This window comes from Otolemur garnettii, unplaced genomic scaffold (genome assembly GCF_000181295.1).
Source record: "Otolemur garnettii isolate 467f Iridium unplaced genomic scaffold, OtoGar3 scaffold00315, whole genome shotgun sequence".
Lineage (NCBI taxonomy): Eukaryota > Metazoa > Chordata > Mammalia > Primates > Galagidae > Otolemur > Otolemur garnettii.
The window spans coordinates 192,196-203,590 of NW_003852710.1; the positions used below are offsets into that span (position 1 = coordinate 192,196).

Here is an 11,395-nt window from a genome sequence, read left to right on the forward strand (position 1 = left end):
GTCGTGACTGAACCAACCGTTAGACCACACGACAGACATGTCCAGAGCTCTTTAAGGCAGACCAGCCCTAAATTCATTCTATGAAGCTGGTATAACCTTAGTTCTGAAACCAGACATAGGCAGTTCCAAAAGAAGGCTGAAGACTCCTCCAAGTTATAAAGATTTTAAAAGAAATCTGAAAGTAAATTACCAAAGTGAATGCAGCAGTGTAATAAATGATTAATAAGTAGGGTTTATTCAGGATATTTCAATATGAAGAAAACTATCAGCCTAATTCATTATATCAATAAGAATAAAGGTTATGATTATACCAAATAACACTAATAGGAATTTAATAATATTTAGTAGCTACAACTAATAAAAGTTAAAATAGTAATGGAACCTACTTACATATATGATAAAGATAGCAAATGTCATTCAAAATGCAACTCTAGGCTCTGTGCCCATAGCACAGTGGTTACAGCACTGGCCACATGCACCGAGGCTGGTGGGTTCAAACCCAGCCCGGGCCTGCTAAACAACAATGACAACTGCAACAAAAAAAATAGCTGGGCATTGTGGCAGGCGCCTGTAGTCCCAGCTACTTGGGAGGCTGAGGCAAGAGAATCACTTAAGCCCAAGAGTTTGAAGTTGCTGTGAGCTGTGACGCCACGGTACTCTACCAAGGGCGACATAGTAAGACTCTATCTCAAAAAACAAAAAAAGCAAAAACAACAAAATGCAACTCTAAGGCCATTTCCATTAAAATCATAAAAAGGCATGTTGAGATCACCATTGTTATTCAACATTGTTTTAGAGGTCCTACCATATGTGATAAAACAGGAAAATAATAAACATTGTAAAAGAACTGGGAATATGATCTTTTCTGCTAATCATCTGAGAAAATAGAAAATATAAGGGATTAAGATTTTTTTAAAAGCTAGTATAATTAATAAGGGTTCATTTAGCAAAGCGATTACATAAATATACCCCTCAAAAAAGCCAATAACCTTTCTCCATGCTAACAATCAAATATAGGCTGGGTGCAATGGCTCACACCTGTAATCCTAGTACTCTGGAGGCCTACGCAGGAGAACTGGAGTCGGAGATCAGCCCGAGAGAGACAGAGACAGAGACAGAGAGACCCAGGAAAATTAGCCAGGCATTATAGCTGGCGCCTATAGCCCCAGCTACTCAGGAGGCTGAAGCAGGAGGATCCCTTGAGCCCAAGAGTTTGAGGTTGCTGTGAGCTATGATGACACCACTGCACTCTACCCTGGCTAAAAAGGGAGACTTTTGCCAGAAAGAAAGAGAAAAAGAGAGAGAGGAAGAAAGAAGAGAGAGTTGGGCATCCCCTGTGGCTCTGTGAGTAGGGCACCGCCCCATATACTGAGAGTGGTGGGTTCAAACCCGAACCCGGCCAAACTGCAACAAAAAAATAGCCAGGCATTGTGGCAGGTGCCTGTAGTCCCAGCTACTCAGGAGGCTGAGGCAAGAGAATCACCTAAGCCCAGGAACTGGAAGTTACTGTGAGCTGTGACGCCACAGTACTCTACCGAGGGCAACAAAGTGAGACTCTGTTTCAAAAAAAAAAAAGAAAGAAAGAAGAGAGAGAGAAAGGAGAGAGACTATAAAATCATTTCAAAGGACATAAAAATGAAATCTTAACAATAATTTAGTATTGAATCAGAAAACTTTATATAATAACCTCAGTTCTACCAAATTTTATTACACAAAATTAGTACACTTCCAATTGAAAATTTTTGATTAGTTTTTTTTTTTTCTGTTTTGGGGTGTGTATGAGGAAGGGACAAAAATGGTTAAGAAAACTGAATAAAAGAATTTACAGATTTATATAGGAAAAGAAATCTTTGAGGATAGTCAAACATTTTTTGAAAACACCGACACAGAGAGAGTAAACTTTCCTTCCTGGGTTTTAAGGGATTCTGTGAAGTCAAAGCTCACAACAGATGCTGTGCGTGAGAGCACACAGATGGGGGAGAGTAGAGATGCAGAAATAGAACCCCCCACAGAGGGATCCAATGGATGACAATGGAGGTTTTTCAGCTCCATGGAGAAAGGGTGGTATTTCTTTCTTTCTTTCTTTTTTTTTTTTTTTTTGAGACAGGGTCTCACTATGTCACCCTCAGTAGAGTGCAATGGCATCACAGCTCACAGCAACCTCCAACTCCTGGGTTTTAAGCAATTCTCTTGCCTCAGTCCCTGTAGCTGGGCCTCCAGGCGCCCACCATAATGCCTGGCTGTATTTTGGTTGCAGTTGTCGTTGTTTAGCAGGCTCCGACTGGGTTTGAACATGCCAGCTTTGGTGTATTTGACCAGTGCCCTACCGCTGAGCCAAAGGGTGGTATTTCAATAGTTATCACACTGTCTTTGCATAAGAAAAAAAAATTAAATTGAACCCCTCAATCATACTATTTATAAAAATTTATTTTGGATGAAGTAAAGATGAAAATGGAAAAAGTAAAAGAGAATTTAGGAGAACAATGGATTAGATAGAGACTTTTAAAAGTAAAAATAGGAAACCAAGAAGTTATAAAGGAAAAGATAGGCATACTTCACTATTTAATGTTTTAAAAATCAAATGGCCCAGCAATAATAAATAAATAAATAAATAAAAATCAAATGGTAAGATACACCATAAACAAAGCCAAAAGGCGGCAGTGCCCATAGCTCAGTGGGTAGGGCACCCACCACATACATCAAGGCTGGCAGGTTCAAACTCAGCCTGGGCCTGCTAAACAACAATGACAACTTCAACCAAAAAAAAAAAAACAAAAAAAAACAAACAGCCAGGCATTGTGGTGGGTGTCCTAGCTACATGGGAGGCTGAGGCAAGAGAATCACTTAAGCCCAAGAATTGGAGGTTGCTGAGAGCGGTGATACCACAGCACTCTACCCAGGGAGACATTATGAAACTCTGTCTCAAAAAAAAGACAAGTAGATTGAAGGAAATAACTGCAACACAGGTGACAGATACAGGTTGCATACCTATGCTAGACATTAGCTCCTTCAGATTGATAAGGGAAAGACAAATACCTCTGTAGAAAATCAGAGAATATGATAGGCAAGTCACCTAAGAGGAAATGTAAATGGACAATTAGCATATGGAAAAATTCTCAACTTCACCATAGTTAGGGAATACAATTTAACCATGAGTGACCCACTGTTTTGGCACCCAGCCAGGTGGTATTCACAGGATAAGATCTGGATGGGCCTGGGCAGCCTGATGTCAGAACCTAAGCCAGCACTATTGTACCAGGTGTGCTTCTTGAGGTTCTGGTTTTGAGGCAGGAAGGTCCTGGGGTCTAGTCTGGCATGGCCAGGGCAATCAGAAGGGCACTGGAGAAGACTAAAGGCCCCTTAGCTGTTTGCCAGCTAAGTGTTCTGACAATGGGTACCACTGACCAATGTGTCCCATTGGAATGTGCCCTTCTAGGGCAATAGGAAAGGCACATACCCTGTGGCTTACTAGTGTCTTACTGGCCACCAGGCAGCAGAAAGGAAAGCATTAACTTGCTCACCTGTAGGAGGATAATTACCCCAGCATTGCTGATGGGGGAACAAATAGAACAATCTGAAGACGGGAGAGGACTGGTTAAGTGAAACCTTCCTAGTCCAGACCATGAAATTGTTGAAATGAATGCCTCATCCCATCCCTGCTGGTGATCTCCACAGCAAGTTGAAGCAGAAAAGCAAGATACAGGTGACACTATAATTTCACTTATGTGAAATGAAAGGACATAGCGCATCTATCCAGTTAATCTCATATGTAAACAAACAAACATGAATAGCGTGCAGGTCACACTCTACTCTTGCTTCCTGCCAGTCTGGGTCACTTAGCCGGCTCAGTCCATGAACTGCTAGCTTCCTTGGCTCTGGAGTACTTGAGACTAAGCTAGTCCAGACCCAGACCTGGTACAGGGCAATGTACACCCCTGATTTCCAGGGCTTAGAATGAGGGGAGGGATGCAAAATATTTAATAGTTTTAAATTGGTTTCACGTTGAAGTGATATTATTTTGGATACAAATAAAATAAAATTATGTAATTAACCCAAATTTCCCTTACTTTTATTGATGTAACTTCCAGAAAATTTAAAAGTCTCTGTGTGGCTGGCATTATGTTTCCATAACATACAATAAAGTAAATGACCCAGCTGCGCTCCCTCGTGGCCACGTACCTTCCTGGCTCAGCAGACCTGCAGCCCTGCCATTGTCCTCTGGCTCATCCTTTACTGAAAGACCAGCAGTGCTGGCACCTGGCTGTGGGCACTGGCTTTAGACACCTGGCTGTAGGCACTGGGGCTTGGTGCGTGCAGAGGCTGGCATATGCTACTTCGCCTGCAGGGGCATCATGGCCTGAATCGCCATGGAGTTTAGAAGCTTTATTTTCTGACATTAAGAGGTGACTGAGTGGGTTTTAAAGAGGTGATTCGTGTGACATGATTTGCATTTTATCAAAAAAGTCACCTTGGCCTTGGTGTGGAGATGAAACTGGAAAAAGGGAGAGAGATGCAGAGCTAGGAGCGGAGCCTCTGTCTCCAATCTATGCTCTCTGCCCTGCTCCAGGCTCTTCTCATGGTTTAAATCACTATTTAAGAAATTTGGGGTGTGGCTCAGTGGCCCATATACCGCCACCACCCTTGGTATGTAGCACCTCAGGCCTGGCCCTGGCCAAACTGCAACAAAATAATAGCCGGGCATTGTGGCAGGCGCCTGTAGTCCCAGCTACTCGGGAGGCTGAGGCAAGAGAATCACCTAAGCCCAAGAACTGGAGGTTGCTGTGAGCTGTGACACCACAGCACTCTACCAAGGGTGACAAAGTGAGACTCTGTCTCTTAAAAAAAAAAAGGAAATTTGAATTTCTGTGATTTCCTAAGAGGCCAGGTTCTCCAGCAACTATAGTCTGAAGCAAAATATAGCAATGTGTTTTCTTTCCCCAACATAACAGCTCAACCAAGTTCCAGGGGATGAGAACCCCATTTTTCTCCCTTCGGATGCAAAATACGACTGGCTTTTGGCCAAAATCTGGGTGCGGTCCAGTGACTTTCATGTCCACCAGACCATCACTCACCTTCTGCGCACACATCTGGTGTCTGAAGTTTTCGGCATCGCCATGTACCGCCAGCTGCCTGCTGTGCACCCCATTTTCAAGGTACAGCCGTTCCTGCTTCATCTGGTAGGGGAAGGCATCCAGAATATGAGGGCCAGAAGGGGGCTGACATTCCTGGGGGACTGTGGTTGGGGGTGGGCAAAACAGGGCGGGATCCCCAGAGAAATGTCCAGGGAGTCATTAATACTAGGAGTCGCCCGCAGGAAGCAAGCAGCTGGGATTCTGCTATTCCCCAGTACAGGCTGCTAGGTAGGACTTGACAGGGGGCCTGGCTGGCCAGGGAATACACTTTTGAAAAACAAATGAGTTCAGTGTGATCCCCAGCTGATTCTAGCGGCCACCACTGCTGTCATTCTCCAGCCTTCTTCCTGAATTCTACTGGCACTGACTACTGGAGTGACAGCAGTCTAAAATACATCTGTGTGCCTCAGTTTCCTCATCAATGAAACAGACCGAAATAGTACACCTGCCTCATCAGATGATTGTCCATATTAGAATAGTTAATAAACTCAGCTTAAAACAGTGCCTGGCACTGTGTTGACTTATCATTTTTATCAATATCATCTTTATTGTTAACCATCAAAGCTGTGCCAAGCCTCTAGCACTCACTTAGCAGGAGGATCAGTACTCCAAACTTCACTTTCCCCTGTGCCCAGCATCCCCTCTGTGTGGTGGGCCAGGATGGGGCTTCTGTGGGGCCCAGGGGCATCTGGTCAGGAGGCCCTTGCCAGGCCCTGTCTGAGGCCTCCTCCTCCTCCCTGACCTAGCTGCTGGTAGCACATGTGCGATTCACCATTGCCATCAACACCAAGGCCCGAGAGCAGCTCATCTGCGAGTATGGCCTCTTTGACAAGGTGGGTACTCTCCTTGTCCTTGGGAAAGAGTTCTCCCTGGAAGCCTCCACCCTACCTCCAGCCACCAGAGGTCTCCTCTTCCTCTCAGAAGGCCAAGCCTGGATATACCACAGGGTGGAGGCCCAAGAAGGGTTGGAGGCTGAGCCCAGAATGCTAGTTGCTAGGTCCTCCAGTCAGTCTCTGGCCCCCTTCCACCCAGTATACCCTGTCTCCCTATCAGCTGCTCCCACCCCTCCCCTTTCCCAGCCTCTGGGATCCACTCCTTATGCACCCAGGACTTGTGACCACTGCTGCCCCCGGAGTTCTGCCCAGGACTGCCCAGCTCTCTGAACTCAGTACCCCCTCCCCACCCCACAGGCCTCAGTGACCCCCTCAGCTGTGCCCCCTGCCCCCAGCAGAACCCACCTTGTTGTGAGGCCCCTACAGCCTTACCAGCCCTAGCCTGACCTGTCCTGCTTCCCCACCCATTAGTGACCTGGCCAATGATCACTAAAGTTGAGACCTTGCTTGAGTGGCAAATGACAAAATCCCCAACTCAAACCAGCTGCAGCTGGACAGAACTAGTTTTATCTTATAAATTGGACATGATAGAAGGAGGGAGATCTCAGACCAAAATGGATTCAGAGACTCAAGCCGCACACCAGGGCCCACACATGCTGTCTCACACTTCTTCTCTCCCCACACTGATGCCACAGACATAGGGGTGGGGATGGAACCTTGTCACAGGGAGTTCTAGGCTCATGCTCCCTTGTAGCCATCACCTCCGGGGAGGCATCCAAACAACACTATCAGGAGCAACTCTAGTTGGTCCTGCTTGGGTCAAATGACCACTACGGACCAATCTCCAGCATCCAGCACACAAGTCCTTCTTCAAACATTCTGTGCCCCTGATTGCTCAGCCAGCTGTGTGGGTTAAAGTGTATGTGTGTGTGCCTGGGAGTATGTGAACATGTCTGCATCAGAGCAGCAGAAGCCCTCTTTGTGGGTTTGCTCCAGCCCTCACCTAAGCACACAACAGGTCCTCAGCAGAGCTGTGTGGGTCCTGAGGACTAGGTCCCCAAGAGCAATGACTCAGGGCATTCTGTAAACAGCACTAAAGCAGTCCCAGGGTCTTCACAGCTCAGGCCCACTAGTGCTGGGTACCCCCACACATCCAGCAGTTGCCTCGCTACTCTCTTGTGAGTAGGAGCTCACGCCTGCCCCCTGCAGCTCTGTGTCCCATTGTTGAAGTCCTTGCATTGGATATGGCAAAGGCACCTCCCTGTTACACCCTCCTACCGCTGCCCTTGGCTTTCTCTGCACTAAATATCCCCTCACCCCAGACAGGTTCGCCCCTCCACGTGCCTGACCACCCCACTGCCCTTGCATAGGTTGTGATGGATGCAAGGTGGGCTCTGGGGCTGGGCAGCAGGGGAGGGTAAGCCCTGACTCAGATGGCTCTCATCTACCCCAGGCCAACGCCACAGGGGGCGGCGGGCACGTGCAGATGGTGCAGAGAGCCATGCAGGACCTGACCTACACCTCCCTGTGCTTCCCTGATGCCATCAAGGCCCGGGGTATGGACAGCAAAGAGGACATCCCCAACTACTTCTACCGGGACGACGGGCTCCTGGTGTGGGAAGCCATCAAGACGTGAGCGAGAGCTGCGCTGGCTCCGTGGTCAGGCGCTGATGGGGGAGGGGAGGCGAGGGGGGCGCGGGTGTCCTCAACCCGGACATTAGGGGTACGTAAAGGGGGCGCCGCACACCTGGCTGGGTCACCCACTCCCAGCTGCTCCTCCCCTCCGAGCCAGGTTCACGGCTGAGGTGGTGGGCATCTACTACGAGAGTGACCGGGTGGTGGAGGAGGACCAGGAGCTGCAGGACTTCGTGAAGGACGTGTACGTGTACGGCATGCGGGGCAAGAAGGCCTCAGGTAGGGCCGCGGCTCCTTCACCTCGACCCCACCCCCGGACACCGGGGCCCGCCGCCCACCAGTTGCTTCCTCGGGGTGGGCGTCTCAGGGTACGCGACTTCCTCTAAGCAACAGCAGCGACACGCACGGTCCCCGTGGGAGCAGCGCACTCCCTGCCCCCACGGAGCGTCCTAACTGGGGGCGCCATCCCTGGTGCCGGGAGCATCGGGCGGGGGCGGGGCCTCAGGCGCGCGTCCCTCCGCCCTAGGCTTCCCCAAGTCCCTCAAGAGCAGGGAGAAGCTGTCGGAGTACCTGACCGTGGTGATCTTCACGGCCTCGGCCCAGCACGCCGCGGTGAACTTCGGCCAGGTAGGCACGACGAGGCCGTGGAGTGAGCACCCGCTCTGCACCTCCGACTCCGAGCCAGGTCCGCTCCTCAGCTCCTCCGCGCGTCCATGCCACCTGCTTTCGCGCCTGCGGGCCCCTGGGGCAGTCTGCGGATGGGCTGGAATTGGGTTGCTGGGGCGAGTTCCTCTGGCTCGTCCCAGGACGCTGGCCAGGGTGGGGGTGTGAGGGGAGATAGGGGCGACGGAAGGGCCCACTGCAGGGGAGGACCCTGGGGGCGAGGGCGCCCGAGCAGGCGACCTTCTAGTCGCGCAGGTGTACTCGCGGCGGGCGCAGGTGGGTTGGCAGCTGGGTTTCAGGCCCGCCCACGCTTGTCTGTGGCGGTCCGCAGTATGACTGGTGCTCGTGGATTCCCAACACCCCCCCAACCATGCGAGCTCCGCCACCCACGGCCAAGGGCGTCGTGACCATCGAGCGGATCGTGGACACCCTGCCCGACCGCGGCCGCTCCTGCTGGCATTTGGGTGCAGTGTGGGCGCTAAGCCAGTTCCAGGAAAATGAGGTGAGGCCGGGCAGGGTGGGGTCATCCCAGGTCATGCCAAATTTAACCCATTCCTCAACCTCAAGGATTTATGACTCAGGGCTCAAGCTGGACACATGGGGCCAAGAATCCTGCCTTACCAGGCTGGAGGGGCCCAAATGGCTGCAGGTGCCACTAGGTCCTCAGGCCTAGACCTGGACAGAGTTCAGGGTGGGCTAGGCAGGAGTGCTCACCGGCTGAGATCCACTCACTGTCACTGAAGGGTGGTGTGTGACACACCACACACCCTACCCCAGCTATTGACAAAGCTCTTCTATGTGGCTTCTCCCTAGCACCCCAGAGGGAGCAACTATGTTTCTTGGATTCCTTCTAGATGCATACTCCTTGTTTAACCTACCACCAAAACTGGTTATCCTGGACACAACCCCTGTAGCTCAGTGCTGCATAAAATGGTACCAGTGTCACTGGCTCCCAACAGATTGGGCGTCTAAATTGTTTCAGGGCCTTGGCTGTGTGAGTCCCTCACTAGACATGTGTACCTGTCATTCCTGGTAGAGGAATTTCTATGTCGAAGAATAGTGAGACAATTGTTCTCCGTACTTTAAATCCCAAATCTCACATTTTTCCAGCCCTGCAACTGTGTTTTAACAATCCAATACAGTAGTTTTTAAAAAGATATCCAGCTTTACCTTACAGACTTCTGTGAGCATGCAAATGAGCATGCAAATAAGCACACATCTCGACAGGATGGACCTCCCTACTGACTCCCACAGAGCCTGCCTTAGCCCTCCCTATACTCCTGCAGTGCCTGGAGCCCAGATGGGAAGTAGGCATGCTATATAGGGTGGCCTGAGTAGGACACTGCAACCACAGCTAGGACCACCAGCAGCTTCCACATTCCCCTACAATGTAGGGCCTGCATCATCTCATAACCACTTTGTAGTCAGGCAGTTATTTTTCCTGCTAATCCATGAAGCCCCAGCTTTCTTTGGAAAACCTCGGGGAAAGCAGGTTGGAGGCCTTCTTGAGGGACTCACTACAGGCAGCAGAGGGGGGGAATAGGGAGTTGAATAGATGCTCCCTCCCTGACTGTCCAATGGGTGGTCCCTGGGGGTGGGACAGGTCTGTCAGTCCACATCGGTGGCAGCTTAACCTGTCCACGTCTGGGTCCTCAGCTGTTCCTGGGCATGTACCCAGAAGAGCATTTCATCGAGAAGTCTGTGAAGGAGGCCATGGCTCGATTCCGCAAGAACCTTGAGGTCATCGTGGGCACAATTGCTGAGCGCAACAAGAACAAGAAGCTGCCATATTACTATTTGTCCCCAGACCGGATTCCCAACAGTGTGGCCATCTGAGCACACCTGCCCTAGTCCCACTCTGAGAAGGCAGCTACTCCTGCCCTCCGGACTCCAGCCTGCCAGCATGCTGTCTGGTCAGGCCTCCTGGAAGCTCACTTTTCCTGCAGACCAGTGTATTTCCCTGTTTAGCCCTCAGTCTTTAGGGAATCTCATAGTTAGATCAAAGTGTGTAAACACTGCAGGGCCCCTCCTACACAGAGCAGAACTGCACAGCCTTCTGCCCACAGCCAGCTCAGCACTTCCACAGTAGGCCGCAATAGCAAATCAGGGTCTCTGTTCTTGTTGGAGACATGGGATAATTATTTTCTGTCCTATTTATGCTTAGTCCAATTTTCTGCATGTAGTAGGTAGGTACCCAAATATTTGTTGAATGAATTAAGAATTTATGGTGTCATAAAAATAAAAAGTTTATATAATAGAGGTGTTGTTCTGCATGCTATGTGCCAGTCACCCTGAATAGGTCACTGCCACCCCTCCCCCAACATACCAGTAAAAACCTGTAATCACTGCTTTCATCTGAGCAAAGGCCTCCTCACCCAAATCTGGGTAGAAGGTGCTTCCCCCTCCCCACAACCTTTTCCCAGACAGGTCCTACTCTTTTTCAGAATACATCCTTGCTGCCATGACCTTTAAGAAGGTCCCTTTGGTTGCCCAGGTGGTTTATCTTTTCCCAGGACTTGGTCCCAGCCTCTCGTTGCCCTCCCTGTGGCCTCTCCCTTGGGAGAGGAGCCCCTGGAAGGACAAGGGACCCACCTTATTTATCTCTGTGCCCAGGGCTGGCATCAGGCATTAGCACTCAGCTGCTCTCTCATTTCCTTCCTGGCAGGGCATCTCAATGCCAGGTATCAGGCACTCTCTCAGGAGCTGGGGGCTTCCTTTTTCCTGAGACAGGGTTCTTAATAAAATTTATTATATTCTCAGCCAGGTGCAGTGGCTCATGCCTGTAATCCTACTACTCTGGGAGGCCGAAGCAGGAGGATCACTTGAGCTCAGGAGTTCAAGACCAACCTGAGTAAAAGCAAGATCCTGTCTCTACTAAACATAGAAAACTTAGCTGGGATCCTGATGTCCCAACTGCTCAGAGGCTGAAGCAGGAGGATCACTTGCACCCAAAAGTTTGAGGTTACATTGAACCACAATGACACCACGGCACTCTTGACAAAAAAAAGACCCATGCAGCAATGCTTTTTCTAAGCTTGGCGATCCCTTGCCTCTTCCTACTCACATGCCCGACTCATAACCCCACTCCCTGGCTTCAGAATCATGTCAACAGGGTCTCCAGTATTTCTGAAA

General features: G+C 49.8%; 1 protein-coding gene across 4 annotated transcripts in view; it reads left to right on the forward strand.

The window, feature by feature from the left end:
* Positions 1 to 10,518, forward strand: part of ALOX5 (arachidonate 5-lipoxygenase) — a 50,759-nt gene extending 40,241 nt beyond the window's left edge. The window contains exons 8-14 of one of the 4 annotated variants that reach the window (XM_003803491.2): positions 4,950 to 5,153; positions 5,879 to 5,965; positions 7,419 to 7,597; positions 7,758 to 7,879; positions 8,127 to 8,227; positions 8,595 to 8,765; positions 9,920 to 10,518. In XM_003803491.2, the coding sequence (XP_003803539.1) occupies positions 4,950 to 5,153; positions 5,879 to 5,965; positions 7,419 to 7,597; positions 7,758 to 7,879; positions 8,127 to 8,227; positions 8,595 to 8,765; positions 9,920 to 10,099 (1,044 nt within the window). In that variant the 3' untranslated portion in view covers positions 10,100 to 10,518. The remainder of the gene's footprint in view (positions 1 to 4,949; positions 5,154 to 5,878; positions 5,966 to 7,418; positions 7,598 to 7,757; positions 7,880 to 8,126; positions 8,228 to 8,594; positions 8,766 to 9,919) is intronic. The other 3 variants (XM_003803493.2, XM_023509029.1, XM_003803492.2) reach the window with 3 other exon arrangements.
* The last annotated feature ends 877 nt before the right edge of the window (positions 10,519 to 11,395 follow it).